At 43.2% G+C, this 20,329-nt stretch overlaps 1 protein-coding gene across 2 annotated transcripts in view; it reads right to left on the bottom strand.

Moving 5' to 3' along the window:
* Window positions 1-5,638: 5,638 nt before the first annotated feature.
* mbtps2 (membrane-bound transcription factor peptidase, site 2) overlaps window positions 5,639-20,329 on the bottom strand; it is a 52,409-nt gene continuing 37,718 nt past the window's right edge. For both annotated transcript variants that reach the window (XM_083657691.1, XM_083657692.1), the window contains 4 exons: window positions 15,515-15,621; window positions 12,294-12,495; window positions 10,109-10,184; window positions 5,639-6,990 (listed from right to left, as the gene is read on the bottom strand). In XM_083657691.1, coding sequence (XP_083513817.1) covers window positions 6,768-6,990; window positions 10,109-10,184; window positions 12,294-12,495; window positions 15,515-15,621 — 608 coding nt within the window. In that variant the 3' untranslated portion in view covers window positions 5,639-6,767. The remainder of the gene's footprint in view (window positions 6,991-10,108; window positions 10,185-12,293; window positions 12,496-15,514; window positions 15,622-20,329) is intronic.

The raw sequence follows: 20,329 nt of genomic DNA, 5'->3' as shown, positions 1-20,329 counted from the left end.
ACACTCACTCACTAATACCTATGTCTCAGAGATAAGGGAAGCACTTGCGACAGAAATAGGAGGAAAACACACAAACAGACCCAAAAATGGAATATTACCGCCTAAAAACCTAATCCAAACTACAGTATCACTCCCCCCTAAAAAAAAGCTGTCAACCAAACTATCTTCTCTTTCTTTCCTTCTATCTTCCAGTCTCTCTCTCAAGTTAACAAGAGAGTTTATTTACCAATCTCTCTCTCTGTCAGCCACTGTCTATCTATCTGTGGCTGTACTGTAACTTCACCCCAGCTCTCCTGCTTTCAAACTGTACCTCCCTCCCTCCCTCCCTCCCTCCCTCATCACTCCTCCCTCCTCCTCTCTCCTCCCTTCAACAGAAGAAGGGAACGCAGGCTTAGAGATGACCCGGGGCGGGCGCTGCACATCACTGCCGTTTATTAAGCTGGGAACAGAGACTGAAGCCAGAGACCAGTCGCATCTGTGTCGCGTTAGAGGCGTAAATGTATCTCCAGCAGACCTTGTTAGTGGCGTACAGTATCTGTGTGCGTGTGTGTGTGTGTGAGAGAGAGAGAGAGAGAGAGAGAGATTGTGTCTGTGTGCGTGTGTGAGAGAGAGAGAGAGAGAGAGAGTGTGCGCCTAATCTCATGTTCAGAACACCAGGGTGCTCTGCTAGAAACATTTATCAGATCAGACAGTCACTAGACCAGAACAAAATTAAGAGGGACACACACACACACACACACACACACACACACACACACACGGATTTCCATCAATTAACTTGATGATGGACGCAGCAGTGAAGCTCAGGTTGGTCTGGACTCTGTCCAGCCTCTCTTGACCCATGTGGACCACATGTGAGCCACAGTGACCAGAATCTCATCCTCCTCTTCCTCTGGCTCTCACTGCACAGTGACCCGGATCTCATCCTCATTCTTCTCATCCTCCTCTTCCTCTGGCTCTCACTGCACAGTGACCCGGATCTCATCCTCATTCTTCTCATCCTCCTCTTCCTCTGGTTCTCACTGCACAGTGACCCGGATCTCATCCTCGCTCTTCTCTGTCCTCATCCTCCTCTTCCTCTGGCTCTCACTGCACAGTGACCCGGATCTCATCCTCGCTCTTCTCTGTCCTCCTCATCCTCCTCTTCCTTTGGTTCTCACTGCACAGTGACCCGGATCTCATCCTCGCTCTTCTCTGTCCTCATCCTCCTCTTCCTTTGGTTCTCACTGCACAGTGACCCGGATCTCATCCTCGCTCTTCTCTGTCCTCATCCTCCTCTTCCTCTGGTTCTCACTGCACAGTGACCCGGATCTCATCCTCGCTCTTCTCTGTCCTCATCCTCCTCTTCCTTTGGTTCTCACTGCACAGTGACCCGGATCTCATCCTCGCTCTTCTCTGTCCTCATCCTCCTCTTCCTTTGGTTCTCACTGCACAGTGACCCGGATCTCATCCTCGCTCTTCTCTGTCCTCATCCTCCTCTTCCTCTGGTTCTCACTGCACAGTGACCCTGATCTCATCCTCGCTCTTCTCATCCTCCTCTTCCTCTGGTTCTCACTGCACACTGACCCGGATCTCATCCTCGCTATTCTTTGTCCTCATCCTCCTCTTCCTCTGGTTCTCACTGCACAGTGACCCGGATCTCATCCTCGCTCTTCTTTGTCCTCATCCTCCTCTTCCTCTGGTTCTCACTGCACAGTGACCCGGATCTCATCCTCGCTCTTCTCATCCTCCTCTTCCTCTGGCTCTCACTGCAACATTGCTTTCCATTGTTCTCAAAAGCAAGAGAGTTCACTTGTGGCCTGCCATTTTTAACACGTGCGCAGCAGCGCATGGTCAAGAGAAGGCTTTTTGGGGTGATTCATTCATTCAGTCAGTCAGTCAGGAATGGATAACGGTGATGATGTCATCAGTGATGATGTCATGCCAAATATTTTGGTGGTTTCATCCTCGTCAGGTATTCTGACTCTTGACTGTAAGAGGGCCAAGTCTTCATTAAGGAGGTCCTTGTGTTTTGCTCTGAAACGATTCTGTTGAGAAGTTCTGCGTATATTTCTGTCGTTGCCTTGGCGATGATTCTGTTCCAGTGAGTGCATTTACATGCACACCAATAAACTGATAACTGTGAGTACTCAGTTTATGGCAATAATCAGATTTCTGCGTTTACATGCACTTTAATAATCCAACAATAGGAAAAACCCGGGTTTGCATGATTCAGTCAATTAGTCGGATTTCTCTCCAGAATGCGGCGGTAATTCAACTTTTTACATGCAACGTGTACATGGGCAGTGCATGCGCAGATGTATAAACCCACAAGAAACCTGATACGCTGTATACATGCACTCAAAAGACAGGTTATTGGCCAAAAACCTAGGTATGTTTATCGGTTTATACATAACCCGATAACGGCCATAAACGGATAAAGCTTATCAGTTTATGCTGTTTACATGACCATTTGAATAATCAGGTAACTCCAGAAATCCGCTAATAAACTGTTTATTGTCTGCATGTAAACGCACTAGTGTTACACAGCTCAACATCTGCCAGAGATTGAAGATATCGAAAACAACATGCCAAACTTGGGCTTTTGAAAGATGTTTTTTCCTCAAAATGCGCTTGAGTTGCATGAGGTCACCTGGTTGCTTCATAACGCACGTGGTTCTGGGCCCAAGTTGCCCTTGTTTTTACACAGTGCTTTGATTTCTGAGGGAACAATTCAGATATGAGTGTTTATGTGTTTATGTGTTTATGTGTTTATGTGTTTATGTGTGAATGACTGGATGTTGCCAACTGGTAAATGAATTCAAGCATTTGGGATGGGTGTGCTGAACACATGAACACATGATTTGATGCTGTGCCTAACTCAGTGTTTCTCAAAGACTTTCATATCAAGGACCCCTAAGTTAGTACACATTGGGGCCATGGACCCACATCTGACAATATGTTTATAGATTTGATCCAGAATTGACAATCTGTGTTGTAGGCAAAGATAACAGTGAAACTATGATAGTCATTCTTCTGCATTCTGTAATTTAATGTAAATGATATACTGGCAACGTTTAACATTCATCCATTTTCTGGGGACCCCCTGGAAGCCCCTCCAGGACCCCTGGTGGTCCTCAGACCCCACGTTGAGAAGCACAGAAAAGGACACATTGCTGTGTGCAGTGTTAAAGAATAAAGAATTGCAAACTGAGCGGAAAGCAGAATATGGGCTTGTAGGTTTGCAGACTTAGTGGTTGTGGCCCAAGTCCCAGTTTTAGTGAGTAAACAATTGTGGAACAACTGCAATCCAGTTGTGAAGACACTGTGAAAACATGCGTGTTTTTCACTGCATACATCAATACTTTCTCTAAATAGAACGAGAGAGAGAGAGAGAGAAAGGTGGCGATGACAGTGACACCACAGCTCTTGATTGCTCTTAGCCCCCCCTCCTCACTGTGGTGAGAACCCTTTCTGCACATGCTCATTAGGGTTACGGGGCGGCGGCCGCAAATGTCCTTATATAGACGGGACTTCCGGCACAGCCAAAAACACCCATTCATCACGCAGACGCTGAGACCACGATGCCATTGTTCACCGTTGTGACTCATATCACTTGTTCCCTCTTGTTCAGACACTACTCTGCGCTCCAGCCTCCATTGTCTCCGCTCCTGTTTTAGCCTCTAATCTTACACAGGAGAAGGTCATGGTGGAGCTGAGTCAAGAGCCTCGAGATGAGCCAGACATGCTTCCTCTCTCTCCTCTCCTCCCCTCTGCCTATTCCCATGTCCGTTTACAGAAACATCTCTCCAGCCTGTCATTACCGCAAGATAAGCACTGAGACGCACAAGGAAATGTGTACACATGCACACGCGCACGCACACACACACACACACACACACACACACACACACACGCACAATCAATCTTTGGAGGCAGATTAGTGAAAGAAAATCAGCCTTCAAAATGCACTTTGCCGATTTTCATCCAGCTTTATATCATTACAAAATCAGTATTCAAATCAACAATGTTTAACTTCCCTCCATCTTACCTGGATGGAGAGTGGTAGAGAGAGAGGGAGAGAGAGAGCAACATGATAGCAATAGTTAAGTTAAGTTTAAGTTTCAATTGAATTGAATTCAAATGTCGTATTTGTGTGGGAATTTGGGAAATTGCAACAATCCCCTGCGTCACAGATTGTTGCACAAACGTAGGGAGGAGCATATTCCGAGCAGCCGAAGATGGAGAGTTCCGCCTCCAGCTGAAGGGCTATTTCATAAGCCTTAGAGTACCAATCAAATATTTTGGCCCAGAATCCAGATAGTGAAGGGCAAAACCAAAAAGAATGGGACAATGTACCCTCGAACACCTGACACCTATCACATAGCGGTGAGACAGAAGGGAGATCTTGTGCAACCTAGATTTGGGAATAATGAAGACGGGAGTGACTTTAAATTGGATCAGCTGGTGTCTGCTGTTGATTGAGCAGAGTTGGACCACAGACAGACTCCTGTCCCATATAATTTCAGACAAATCAACACCAAGTTCCTCCTGCCACGCCTCTCTGATCCTCTCAGTGGGGGCCTTGATGCAGTCATCAAACAGACACACAAAACTAGAAATAAGATGCCTGGAGAGGATGGAGGAAGTTAAACATTGTTCATTTGCATATATACTAGTGATTTTGTAATGATACAAAGCTGGGTGAAAATAGGCAAAGTGGCCCTTTAAGCGCTCCACAGAAGCCAACGCGTACGAAGAACTGTACTGGACTCTCGACACACATTCCACTACTCAGTCACATGACTACATGACAGTCTGCAGTCAACCATTACACATAATGAGCACACAAACCTGCTGACTGAGGTGTCTTTGCTTATCTATGGTTAACACACACGTACACACCCCTGATCGTGCACACACACACACACACACACACACACACACACACACACACCTCGGTTAGACTGGAGATTCAGTATCTGTGTCTGTGGGAAACACCCTTCCAAATGATGGAAGAATGATGATGGTGTCTCACACTCAGGAAAGGTAATCACTGTACAAATACAAAACACTGTGGTTTGGGACAGTTTGCTACTGTGTTTGAGGGAAGACAATTATGTGATAGGGACTGATATTTTGGGTAACTTTTTTAAAAACATTATGAAAGTGCAGATTGCAAGCTTTTAAATGAATGCCATACATTGAAATCTGAAAATAATTGAAAAAGATAATGCTTATTCGAATGTACTACAAGCAAGATTGAGCAAAATTCACACACAACGTTGTTGAAGTTCTTCACACCTCTGGCAGGTAATGTTTAGACTGTTTAAATGGAACGTCGACAAATCGGCTGTGATGTCACTCAACCGTGAAACCCTTCGCTCCCAGTTTTATCGGGGATTGGCTCAAAGATTTGTGATGTCACGAATGGGACGTGATAATTAAGAAACGGTGCTGGCCGAAGCAGACTATTCTGACAGAAAAGTAAGTTGTGAAACTACAAACGGGCAGAAAAAGAAAAGGGACAACAGGGAATTCATTGTTAAGTGACATGAAGCCTAATGGTGTTTAGTAAAGCAGAGAGCCAAACTGCCCAAAAAGAACAATTCCAACAAAGAATGAACTGGTATTGATGACTTACTTAAGCAGCTTAAGAGTCAGAACATTCTTTTATTCCAGATGGTTGACAAAATAATCGACTTTTACAAAGAGAGGGGAGATGCAGAGTGAACAGGTCAAGAAAGTACAAATTAAACTTCTTAAACTTAAGAAATCGACAAAAAAGTGGGAAGGAGTTGACAGAGAAATCCATTCTTCCACTGCAATGCCCCGGTAAGATAAAGACAATTTCAGGTAGCAACATTTTTCCAACAGGGATACACAGTATTTTTCTTAAGGCTTTTTAAACATTTTTTCTAAGAGGAGAGTGCCTTGTAGTGGTTTTTCTTCATCCCAACTTCAACACATTGAAGCCAAGGCAGCGCTCCTCACATGTAGCCTACTTTATATACATGTACTGTAGTGTTGATCAGACGAGGAATGCTGCATGGACATCAAACATGTTCACTGAAGGAGCTTAGTAAGAATATGGGCCATATGTAAAGGAAAACTCTCCTCTGTATAAAGCAAAAAAGCCTTTAATATTCTTGGCTATGTCATGTCAAATGACAAATGTTTCATTGTTATCTGCATGCTGAAGAAGGACAGGAGGGGCCGCAAAGTATTATTCATAGTTTTCTAACATTTTAGCATGAAATAGCCCAGAATACCAAAGGCTTCTTAACATTACACAGGTGAGAGTGCATTGGATTTTCCTTCTTTCCTCCTAATAGGCATGTAAAGCATGATGGAATCAAACCCTTGAAATGGAGACAGACCGTTCTCTCTCAACCTAAACACACACACACACACTTTCAACAGATTGTGCAGTTGTTGTAAACGGTCACATATGACAGTGCTAGTAATGAGCAGGTGCGTTCTTTATTTGTCCATGTGTTTGTCTGGTGGGGGCACAGCGAGATAAATGACTTGTGCATCTCTTTCCCCTTTGTGGTCCAGTTAAAGCCTAGAGGCAGACAGTCCGTTCCACTCAACAGTTCCCATCGTGCCTTATTGAATTGGGCAGTGCTGCTGGGTCATGCAGTATTTTTTCCCTGCACGTCCACAGTTCACTGGTCCACAAAGCCCAAACACATCCTGGGAGAGCCAGTCTCATTCCTCATAGCGTTTATCTGTTAAGACCTATGATCCTCGGCGGTACGTGCCAGGTCAGCTAGCCGCTGTGGCTACCGTGCCGTGACCATCCACAGCCCCAGCGCTACGTTGGCCGCCAGCAGGGCGCTGCCCGCCAGCAGCAGGAAGAAGCCAATCAGCTCGCGCCGTTGCCGGTCTGTTACCACGGTAACCAGCGTGGCCTCCAGCAGGGCGTTGAGCATCCACTGGCCGTCGAGAGCGAAGCACGGCACGGAGTTGACCACCGCCAACGCACCGGAGAGGGACACCACGTATCTGAGAGGCAAGGAGGTTAAGGAGCTAAAAGACATGATGAACAGAATATTAAGCATTTTTGAGAGATTGGCCTGTTGGTCAACTTACCCGTTAAGTGATGAAAGCAAAATCACCCGTGTGTCCCTGCCCGGGACATCATTTGCGCTGATGCTCCATGCTAACTCTTCAGCATAAACTATGTTAAGTGACAGTAGGCGACTTAAAAGTGAGAAAACGAGAAGTTGTGCTTTAATGCTAAATGTTAAGCACTCTTACCTTTTTATTTATACAGGGGGAGTCTCACTGAGAGCAATGCTCTCTTTTTCAGGAGCGCCCTGTTCACATTCACACACATTCACACCTGGAAGCTGACCAGTACAACCACAGTCTGATCTGCTGGCCACTGATCAGCTCCACTGGAGCAGTTGGGGTTAAGGGCCTTGCTCAAGGGCACCTCAGTGGTGGTAATGAGGGAGGGGCAACCGCTGCCTTTTCACTTTCCCCACCCAGATTTATCCTGCCGGTCCCGGGGATTGAACCGACGACCTTCCGGTCACAAGCTCGCTTCTCTAACCGTTGGGCCACCACTGCCCATCTTAAATTATATGCAGTTATGTGTGCCAGTTTTGTGTAGAATAGTAAAAATACGACCTATATAAAATAGTATATAAAATAGCATCTCACTACTATAAGAAGGTAGAGGAGTTCCGCACATCGCAGCGCACAATTGCTCAACTGTGCATACATTGAGCACGAAGGTGCTACAAATGAGCTGAGCATGAAGCTAGAAATGATATTTATATAATTGTTTCAAACTACCAGGGACTACTTCCCCTGTTTAGGAAGAGAAGTTGGAAGGCATGGGCGACAGCATGCAGCTGGAATCACTGCACAGTGGATGAATATCAGGTTGCTTACGTAAAATAGTTTAAAGGGACAGCTCACCCTAAAATCCAAAATACATATTTTTCCTCTCACCTGCAGTGCTATTTATTATCCATCTGTGTCGTTTTGTGTTAGTTGCCTGAGTTTTGGAGATATTAGCTGCATAGTTTTTGCCTTCTCTCCAATACAATTGAACTGGATGGCACTCGGCTTGTGGTGCTCAAAATGCCAAAGAAATACATTTGATAAACTCAACAGCAATGTCTCTTTCCAAAAAATTATCATTTTACTCAAGATAATCCACAGACCTTGTTATGAGCTGTTTCATGTAGGAACTATTTCCTTTTGACCGATCTACTCCCGCTAGCTGCTAGCTAGTTCCTACATGAGACTGCAAAAGAAAATAGTTCCTACATGAAACTGCTCACAACAAAGTGTGCATTATCTTGAGTAACCGGGTCATGATTTCTGGAAAGAGACAATGCTGTTGAGTTTTTCAAATGTATTTTCTTGGTGCTTCAAGCACCGCAAGCCGAGTGCCATCCAGTTCCATAGTATTGGAGAGAAGGCAGACATCTCTGTGCCCGATATCTCCAAAACTCAGGTAACTATCTTAAAACGATATAGATGGATAAATAGCACTGCAGGTGAGAGGAAAAATATGTATTTTGGATTTTAGGGTGAGCTGTCCCTTTAAATAGTTTGGGAACTATTTAAATTAAACATATGTAGCCAGGTTTAATTTGGGAACTATTTCAGGTGAGCAATCTCATATTCATCCACTGTGTAGTGAAGTTTGCTATATTTAGTTGAGGATATTTTAAGTTTTGAAATGTATTAATAAATATATACTGTAATGTAATAATAATAATAATATAACCTTTTTTTAGATCACTTTATTAGCATGGGGCACTGAAATGGCTAATCTAGCAGGGACACATGGATGCTTTTGACATTTAGCCTACTGTATGTTCTAATTTCTCAACTTAAAGTTGACCAACAAGACCATCTCCCAAAAACTTGGTGAATACCGTAAAAGCGGAATACATTCACATTCGAAAGTCATCTCATACTGAATCTTCTGTCTCTCATCGTTATGTACAGGAATACTTAACTATGCCATAAAGCATTTCGACTTATGTTACTCTACTATCATTTTAACACATTCACTGCCAGACGTTTTTTTTTTTACTGTAGTTAGCTTCTGCCAGAGGGTTTTTTTGAGGATTCTGGCTCATCTTTCAAGACCCGAGGATTCTTTTCTGCTAAGATTTTGTGAACACACAATATCTCAAAAGAACTAATAGAATGTGTGCTTTCTCTGTCTAAAAGAGTTAGTTTGTAGAGTTAGTAGTTATGTAAGCATTAGCAGTTGAATACAGCATGGTTTCAGCGTCAGAAAAATGATTCAGAGATAAACGGCTTTTTGTGAAATTCGATAGAACAGTCACTTTAACCATTCATTTTTGGCATCAGTAAGAGTCAGACATCTAAAGAATAGTTTTGAACAGTAATTTCCTCCATAACAGCAGGAAACCCCCCTCTGCTTCCAACTCCTCCCTCCGTGTGTGTTCTCCTCCTGCCTCCCTGGCTCTCCAGCGGGCGTGTCACAACGAAGTTGCTGCTGCCTGGCTGCTGCCTGTTTGCGCGGCCGCTGTTTGAGGAAGTCTGGGTGGACTCGCTCGTTTCGTGGAGTTTTGGTTGAGAGCTTTGATGCGATTCTGGTCATATTTATGCTGCGTGTTTCAAAGTGTGCATCCAATCTATTCTTGGAACCCCCCACCGTTGCCACCGCTGTGCATCAGCGCGAAAGTGAAAGCGTTTTCGCCATCAATTTTACAGTATGAGAACGGCTTCCTCGCGCTTTTCCCTCCAGTTTTGGGTCGCCTCTTTCTACTGTGGAGAGACATGTCGACACTCAGTGGGTCGGTAAAATAGATTATACACATTCAATACCTCCAATTCTGGTGTAGGAGACGTAAAAGGGTTAGATCAACGTCCCACCGTCAAAAAAAAAAAATCGATTCTGAAAACGTGTTAACACGTCGTTGGCAGTCAACAGCTGGATTCTGAAAACGTGTTAACACGTCATTGGCAGTGAACGTGTTAAAAGTAACATCATTTGTTTTAATTTTGAGCTATCGACCATAACGGGAGAGTATAGGTGTTGTTTTTCTAAAGGCAATTCCTCAGAAATGATCATTTGATAATGAGCATGCCGAGATGGAGCAAGTCCTTCAACTTTAAAGGATACTTGCAGAAGGTCTCCAGGAAGACAGGCAGATCCAGGTGGAGGAAACCAAACCGCGGCACAAAGTTGGTCAGGCTCACTGGGAAGAAGAGGAAACAGCAGAATTTTTGTGTTCATGCGTTGTGTGGCTGCAGCCTGTGTAGAAGCTAAAAACCTAATATAAGAAAAACCCTCAGAAACCCTCTAAGAAAGAGACAGTCACACAGTCCTGGAATAGATAGTTGGTCTGCTTTATTGTAAGTTCACAACTCTTATATAGGCCTCCTGGCACGCAAGTCTCAGTCAGGACGTCACAGGGACCCCCTGTTGCTCTGAGGAGGCCCTCTGCTTCCCGAGATAAGACCTGTTCACAACTTCCTTCAGAGAAATGATTTGACTGTTCCATGCCTGTGCGTCTAGCAAAATTCCACCACACCTGCAGCTTGTCCCAATAGCTAGATAAACTATCCCATTAGTGAAAAGGCACGTATTTAATCTCTGCCAAAGCTACTGTGTGTCTGCCAATATCTACTATATCTGAACTGTTACAGGCAATGTACACCAGATACGTTACAGCTGCGTTGCTGATCCGGCAAAACTGACAAATTGACTCTCGCTCATGTTAATTGATGGGCAATACATGCGGTATGGAAAAATTACGCAGCGGTTCTATTTTTGATCCCGCATATGTCTGACAGATTACATGAGTGTGGGTCTGTTCGCAGCCGTACCGAAATCTGTTCCGGAGGCGGTGTACATTAGCCCTTAGCCTGGGGCTAAGGCAGCTGTTAGCCCCAGGCTAAGAAAGCTTTCACACTTGCACAATCCTGGAACATTCTAAAGTGGGCTAACCCTGACTTCAGCCCAGGCAGGAGCAGGGTTAGCCCTGACTTTTCAGGGTTAACCCCGACTTTTGGTCTAAACACGGGGCCCAAAGTTGCCAGTGTGAAATAGAGAGCCGCAGGGATGACGTATTTTTGTAGGCTGAATGCGGAAGTCCCGAACTTCCTGGTTCTTCACTGTTTCTGTCTATGGGATTTTTGAATGGGTTTTTGCCGCGATGCTTCAAATAATGTCTGTGGGCAACGCAAGTTTAATCAAACGCGAACCAAGGTTCAGCGGGATAATCTTCACACATGAGGACCACTTTCATGAGTTTTGTAGCGTAAATGCGAGCCCTAGAAGTAAAATGCTCGAGCTAAGCTAATCCAGAACTACACACAGTGTCGCATAGGCTTCACGTCAGCAGTCAACCTGGACTGTTGTTGGATGTGTGCACTGCTGTGCACTGATTACCCCGGGCTGAACGGGGCTAAACCAGGTGAGGGAAAGAGAATTTCCGTGTTCGTCGTTTGAAGTGGTGACGTTATTGACGTATATATCCACATCGACTCAGCAGTGTAGTCTCATTTAGCCGTTTGCTAGCTAGCCGCCCGTTTAACGGCATGTAAAAGCTTCAAAACTCATAAAAGTGGTCTTCATGTGTGAAGATGATGTTACTAAACACTGGTTCGCGTTTGATTAAGCCAGCGTTGCCCAGAGAGATTATTAGAAGCATCGCGCCAAAAACCCATTCAAAACTCCCATAGGCGAAAACTGTGAAGAACCAGGGCTGTTAGCATCGATGATTTCCGGACTCGTTACTGCGGCTCTCTATGAAATGGGGCCAGAGACTGTAGTACCTGGCAGCACTGGGAATAGCACTGGGCTCTATTAGCCCTGGGTTAGTAGAACTGCAGTGTGAATCACATAGCCCTGGCTTTAGGTTAACCCTGGTTAACAAATGTGTGTGTGAAAAGGGGATAAGTTAGCCCACTGCTAACTTAGCCCTATTCTTAGCCCAGGGCTAAGATAGCCCCGAGCTAAGAGCATGCAGTGTGAAAAGCCCTATACAGTACAGTAGACAGTTCAGACAGATGTTGACAGACACACAGACTCACTTAACCCCGGCTAAGTGTAGTGTGAAAAGCCCTTTGTGTGTCCTAAAAGCTATAGCTACTGGGTGTCTGCCAACATCTATCTGAACTGTCTACTGTACTGTATGTGTCCTGAGAGCTATAGCTAAATGCCTGAAATGTCATCTATGGATATTTGTGCCTTCTTCAAGAGTAGGGCATCCTGTTGGGAACATCTCTTTTGAACTTTCACATCAACTTTCACATGCTTCAATATTTACACATTACAAAACGTGAACAAATAATGTACATACCGGCGTACTGAAGGTGCGGCGGGTATCCCACAAACAGCATGTGTGTGTTGGGGGGGTGTGTGACGCGGATGAAGCGAGTCTGGTTCTCCAGAGAGGGCGTGACACACACACTGACAGCACCATGCGGGTGTGTGACGCAGTCCTCATCGCCGCGGCACACTCGGGTCCCCGTCACCATCTTACGTACTGGCATACAGGCAAACTGCAGCCAAAATGACACCGTGCAGAATGGGAATGAATACAATACAGTTCAATAATGGGTATAGGGTTAGGGGTGGGGCCATTTTCCATGTGGAAAGCAATTAGCCCTGTTGTTGAGGTACCCCAAAACATTGCCTAAAGTACCATTAGGCTGAATTGTCACACCAGTGTGCCGTGGGGCTTCAAGATATTTGCATTTGTTTGTATTTATACTTCCTACACTTTATAAATGTTGTTTTTCCTATTCTCACGTCTGTTTATGATGTTGGTTATCTTGTTTTCTTTTTTGTATTTATACATTTTACAATTCATAAATGTTACTTTTGCTATTGTCTCATTCCATGGTGTTAGTTATGTTATTTTCTTTGCACATCTATATTTATAATTGTTAATTTTTTTAAATGCTACTTCCCATTCTTCCATGTCAGTGCTTATCTTGTCTTTTCCATGGCCGTGACCTGTATTTAATCAGGTTTGTAAAAGACTTTACATTACACAGTTGTATGAAATGTGCAATATATATATATATATTAACCTTTATTTAACCAGGCAGGTCAATTAAGAACAAACTCTTATTTACAATGACGGCCTGGCGTCAGGACAAAAGGACCCCTCGAAGGCTAAGCGGAAAGAGGGGGAGAAAAAAACACAACACTAAACAAATAATCCAGATAAGTCACATGATACATACATCGCAGAGGCAGGGAAAGAATTAAAAACACACATTACACCAAACAAATAACCAAATAAAATGACAAGTCATGCAAGACAATGCGGCAGGACAAAGTTAAATCGGTTAAAGACTGGGTGACAGTTGCAGGTGTGTGTAAAGCCTCTTCTAAACATGAAGTCTGGATCATGTCCGGCTAGCCAGAGCAGGATATTTTCCTGTTTTACCTTTCTAGACATGAGGAGTTTGTGTTTAGAAACAGCTGGAAATGGTCCGTACTCTCTCTGCCGATAGCGAATAGAGTGGGTGGGGGGAGGGGGTGCGGTAGCGTGTATCGATAAAAAGAAGTGTGATATGGAAACAGCTTTAGCGAATCTGTAACCAAACTCCATTCAAAAACATGCCGTTTTAACGGAGGATCCATTCCGACCATTCCAGCAATAACGAGGGGTGGCAATGTGCCAAAAATGAGCGCTTGCCTTTGTTACATCGCCCAAAAGCCGCCCAGTCAAAATAGTGGTCGCACCGTCGTCAATCAATGTGGGTGATTTGATTTACAAGTGGCATTCAAGTCATATCTGACTAGTTTTCAATTTATTTCTCCCCACAAAAGTTAGGCGATAGACGGTTTTAACTTGACAACAAAAACATTCTAAATTGAACCCCCGCTCACTTCCTGTTGCAGTGTTTGCTATGGACATAAAAGAAAAAAAAACATTCAAGTGCAGGACTGACCATTCCGTGAAAACCGTCTATACATCTGAGCAGCGAAAACAAAAGTAACGATGTCGAGTGAATATTTCTGCAGTTTGCCGAATGCTGAGAAAAAGGAAGTGCTGTGGGGTTGCGCACTGAAAACAGTCTATAGGCCTATGTCTCGATATAGGCTGATGCAACTCTTGCATTTTTACATAGCCTACAAGACAGACAGGTCGGGAGGAAAAGAAACCATTCAAGCCGTTTGCAGCACTTGAGGAAACCGTGAGTTTGCTTGTTTAATTCATTGATATAAGCGATTGCCCGAACGATAAATTAATAGGCTACGTGAACGTTAGCGGGTACTTTAGCCTATGCAGTATTTTATGTTTTTATTTTTTAAACTTTATTTATACAGGTGAATCACCTTGAGACCTGGATCTCATTTTCAAGTGCGACCTGTTCAAGCAGCATCCAGACAGAAAGTTACAGTAATAAAAGTTGACAGACAGTATGACAACAGTATACAGTACCAGTACAGACAATAAATAAAATAACCAAATGGCTAACAGAGACACATTAGACAAAAAAAAGGGATGTTAAAAAGGAGATGGTCAATTGTTAAAACAGGAGCACAGCGAGGCAGTGATTTCAAGGTTGCGCAGCAGTAACTTAAAGCTAGGCAGTGGGATGAGGCTGGACAGCTTCAGTGTCTGTTGAAGCGTGTTCCAGGTGAAAGGGGCAGAGTAAGAGAACGTTTTTTCCCCCTCTCAGTACGGACAGGTGGGATGGTGAAGGTGATGTAGTCCTGGGTGCGTAAACTGTAACTTGAGTGGCAGTAGTCTATAGTAGTAGGCTATCATCTCCTTGTTTTTAAACTGGCAGATGGGGGACAAAGATTCAATTTTTACTTGTTTACTCACCTAATTTGGCTCTCTTCCAAATAATCCAGCCACGTAACTATGTCCATTCATGAAAATAATGATCACTGGGACATTAATGGTTTGTAAAGTGTCACCACCCGCCCACTCAGACATAACAGCTCATGATCTGGATCATGAGCTGCCGGTGTTAAACAGCAGCCAGTTTTCCAATAATGCAGATCCTATACTAGGGGCTCAGATGGTCATGATGCGCACTCGCGGGAGTGCGCATAAGCCGGCTAATTGTTTCTAAACATGCAGGCCGACCGGCTAGCAGCTGGTTATAATCTGGATTTCACTGCATGTTTAGAAGGGGCTTAAGCAACTCAGCAATAGAGTCCTTAAAAGTGATGAGGGGGATACATTTGTCCAGTTTCAACAACATTTGCAACTCATTCCAACTGCTGGGAGCAGCAAACTGGAAGGAGGACTGGAAATAAAATGCCACGTGATTCTGCAGTCAAGGAATGATAACAAGCAAAATGGGAATAGAACTACCACAAGCAAAGCAGAAAAAACAGAAACACAAGCAAACATAAAAGGAAGTAATATAAAGAAGTTTGATTTTATAAATGGGTTTGGAACCATGCTCACATGATAAGGCGGTCACAAAAAGCCCCAATCTGTGTGTGTGCGTGTGTGTGTCTGTCTGTCTGTGTGTGTGTGTGTGTGTGTGTGTGTGTGTGTGTCTGTCTGCGTGTGCGTGCGTGTGTATGTGCTGTGTGCGTTACCTCTCTCTCCTTGCTGTTCCTGTCTTGTGGTTTAATATAGGAGAAGCAGAGGTCTGTCAGGCTGTTGTTACTGCAGCAGTCCATGGTTCCATCCAATCGCTTAAAAGCTACAGAGAGAAGGCATGAGGGAGAAGGAACTGATCAGATTTGTGTTAGGCTAGGGACACTGGAAGTCTTTTAAAATCTAAAACTCACCACACACAGAATGACCGATGTCACCATTTTTATTTACGTATTTATTTTGTCTCATTCATAAATATGCTCACACTAGATGATATGCAAGGACGAGGTGTCACACACTTAACAATACAACTGAGATGATCCTGTTGACTCCTGATATGTTTCTAACATCAGGACCTATAGAGATGATCCTGTTGACTCCTGATATGTTTCTAACATCAGGACCTATAGAGATGATCCTGTTGACTCCTGATATATTTCTAACATCAGGACCTATAGAGATGATCCTGTTGAATCCTGATATATTTCTAACATCAGGACCTATAGAGATGATCCTGTTGACTCCTGATATGTTTCTAACATCAGGACCTATAGAGATGATCCTGTTGACTCCTGATATGTTTCTAACATCAGGACCTATAGAGATGATCCTGTTGACTCCTGATATATTTCTAACATCAGGACCTATAGAGATGATCCTGTTGACTCCTGATATGTTTCTAACATCAGGACCTATAGAGATGATCCTGTTGACTCCTGATATATTTCTAACATCAGGACCTATAGAGATGATCCTGTTGACTCCTGATATATTTCTAACGTCAGGACCTATAGAGATGATCCTGTTGACTCCTGATATATTTCTAACGTCAGGACCTATAGAGATGATCCTGTTGAATCCTGATATATTTCTAACGTCAGGACCTATAGAGATGATCCTGTTGACTCCTGATATGTTTCTAACATCAGGACCTATAGAGATGATCCTGTTGACTCCTGATATGTTTCTAACATCAGGACCTATAGAGATGATCCTGTTGACTCCTGATATGTTTCTAACATCAGGACCTATAGAGATGATCCTGTTGACTCCTGATATGTTTCTAACATCAGGACCTATAGAGATGATCCTGTTGACTCCTGATATATTTCTAACATCAGGACCTATAGAGATGATCCTGTTGAATCCTGATATATTTCTAACATCAGGACCTATAGAGATGATCCTGTTGACTCCTGATATGTTTCTAACATCAGGACCTATAGAGATGATCCTGTTGACTCCTGATATGTTTCTAACATCAGGACCTATAGAGATGATCCTGTTGACTCCTGATATATTTCTAACATCAGGACCTATAGAGATGATCCTGTTGACTCCTGATATATTTCTAACATCAGGACCTATAGAGATGATCCTGTTGACTCCTGATATGTTTCTAACATCAGGACCTATAGAGATGATCCTGTTGACTCCTGATATATTTCTAACGTCAGGACCTATAGAGATGATCCTGTTGAATCCTGATATATTTCTAACGTCAGGACCTATAGAGATGATCCTGTTGACTCCTGATATATTTCTAACATCAGGACCTATAGAGATGATCCTGTTGACTCCTGATATATTTCTAACGTCAGGACCTATAGAGATGATCCTGTTGACTCCTGATATATTTCTAACATCAGGACCTATAGAGATGATCCTGTTGACTCCTGATATATTTCTAACATCAGAACCTATAGAGATGATCCTGTTGACTCCTGATATGTTTCTAACATCAGGACCTATAGAGATGATCCTGTTGACTCCTGATATATTTCTAACGTCAGGACCTATAGAGATGATCCTGTTGACTCCTGATATATTTCTAACGTCAGGACCTATAGAGATGATCCTGTTGACTCCTCATATATTTCTAACGTCAGGACCTATAGAGATGATCCTGTTGAATCCTGATATGTTTCTAACATCAGGACCTATAGAGATGATCCTGTTGACTCCTGATATATTTCTAACGTCAGGACCTATAGAGATGATCCTGTTGACTCCTCATATATTTCTAACGTCAGGACCTATAGAGATGATCCTGTTGAATCCTGATATATTTCTAACGTCAGGACCTATAGAGATGATCCTGTTGACTCCTGATATGTTTCTAACATCAGGACCTATAGAGATGATCCTGTTGACTCCTGATATGTTTCTAACATCAGGACCTATAGAGATGATCCTGTTGACTCCTGATATGTTTCTAACATCAGGACCTATAGAGATGATCCTGTTGACTCCTGATATATTTCTAACGTCAGGACCTATAGAGATGATCCTGTTGACTCCTCATATATTTCTAACGTCAGGACCTATAGAGATGATCCTGTTGAATCCTGATATGTTTCTAACATCAGGACCTATAGAGATGATCCTGTTGACTCCTGATATATTTCTAACATCAGGACCTATAGAGATGATCCTGTTGACTCCTCATATATTTCTAACGTCAGGACCTATAGAGATGATCCTGTTGAATCCTGATATATTTCTAATGTCAGGACCTATAGAGATGATCCTGTTGACTCCTGATATGTTTCTAACATCAGGACCTATAGAGATGATCCTGTTGACTCCTGATATGTTTCTAACATCAGGACCTATAGAGATGATCCTGTTGACTCCTGATATGTTTCTAACATCAGGACCTATAGAGATGATCCTGTTGACTCCTGATATGTTTCTAACATCAGGACCTATAGAGATGATCCTGTTGACTCCTGATATATTTCTAACATCAGGACCTATAGAGATGATCCTGTTGACTCCTGATATGTTTCTAACATCAGGACCTATAGAGATGATCCTGTTGACTCCTGATATGTTTCTAACATCAGGACCTATAGAGATGATCCTGTTGACTCCTGATATATTTCTAACATCAGGACCTATAGAGATGATCCTGTTGACTCCTGATATGTTTCTAACATCAGGACCTATAGAGATGATCCTGTTGACTCCTGATATATTTCTAACGTCAGGACCTATAGAGATGATCCTGTTGACTCCTGATATATTTCTAACATCAGGACCTATAGAGATGATCCTGTTGAATCCTGATATATTTCTAACGTCAGGACCTATAGAGATGATCCTGTTGACTCCTGATATATTTCTAACATCAGGACCTATAGAGATGATCCTGTTGACTCCTGATATATTTCTAACGTCAGGACCTCTAATCTTAATGATACAACTGAGATTATCCTGTTGAATCCTGATATGTTTCTAACGTCAGGACCTTTAATCTTAATGATACAACTGAGATTATCCTGTTGACTCCTGATATGTTTCTTACGTCAAGACCTCTAATCTTAATGATACAACTGAGATTATCCTGTTGATTTCTCTAACGTCAGGACCTCAGGACCAGGAAGGATGACATCACTGATGACATCATCACTGACATCACTGATGACATCATCACTGACGACATCACACCATTACGTAATTAGGGCAATCACCCAATTAAAAAAAACTTCTCTAATTATATTAAGAAGATGAGAACTAGCAGGCTTTACAGAAGCTCACAGACAACAATTAAAAAGAGTTTGGGTGAAACAGGGACGCACAGACGGCGGGAGCCACATGCAGACAGCGGAATGTAGCCTATTCACTAACGTTGAGTTAAAAAAAAGAGAACTTTAATTTCTATTCTTGCGCAAAATATATAAATTCAAGAACTTTCAATGACCCATGTCTAAATGTGTATATTTTCAAAAACTTTCAAGGATTTGAAAGAGCTGTGGGAACCCTGTGTAATTGAAATGAAATTGAGTATGATCCATCCTTGCAACAGCCACATCCTGGTGAGCCGTCCTGAACCCTCATCTGCTCACTCACCTTTAATCGCTTACTTGAGTAAGAACGTCAGCTAAATGCTTCAAATGTAAACATAGGCCTAAATGTAGACTAGACTCTAGATCTAGCAAGGAGTGCTCTGAGCCATCAATCTCCCCAAATGTAATCTGCTCAAAGCGGAAGATTTATGACAGAATCCTGGATGAACACAGCTGCAGCTGGTGTCACTCTCACTCAGTAGGGGGTTATTCCACACAGTGCCCAAAATCAAATCCGTGCCAAGCACCAAATGGCGGTGCAATTTGTCTTTAGGGGATAAATCAATAATAGTCACCCCCCCCCCCCCCAAGCTAACTGTCTGTTCTCAAACTTTGAAACCGGTTCAAAACGCTCTTGGAATTATAAGCTTGACCCACTGTATAAGTTTGTGAGCAAGTTTTAAATGAACACACTCACATCGCAGTATCTGATTCTACATACTTAATAGCATTGGAATCGGGTAGGCTGATGTATTTCTATAGAGACACTGCGTAACGCGTCATCATTCAGAAGCCACGCCCAAGACAGGGGGAAAACAGAAACCCCCCCCTCCAATCCTGGCGTTCTCCTATGCATGGTTGCGTGCATGGTTGCGTGTTGCACAAAAAGATCGTATATACGGAAGATGAACACTCCAACTTACTTCCTTGACAGCTAGATCCACATTTTTCTTCTCGCCAATTCTCAATGGCTTCCTTGTTTTGCTCAGGAGTACAAAACAACTTTATCTGGCGATTTTTTACATTTGTTGTCTGCGCAGCTCACCACACAACAGCTTTTAGCTATGTTTCATTCAAGAAAAATGACGCTGGTGTGTGGAAATGAATGGAGCTTTTCACCCGTGACGGGCGTGGCCTATTTCATGCAGTGTCTCTATGGGGGGGGGGAAAATCAAATTTTGGTCAGGAAAAAATTGTGGAAGGTGAATAATTTAATTGACTAGCCCTTACAACACCATGAGG

Source organism: Poromitra crassiceps (genome assembly GCF_964638095.1).
Source record: "Poromitra crassiceps genome assembly, chromosome: 2".
Lineage (NCBI taxonomy): Eukaryota > Metazoa > Chordata > Actinopteri > Beryciformes > Melamphaidae > Poromitra > Poromitra crassiceps.
Note: the sequence above shows the minus strand (reverse complement) of the source record. Positions and strands in the feature narration are given on the sequence as shown.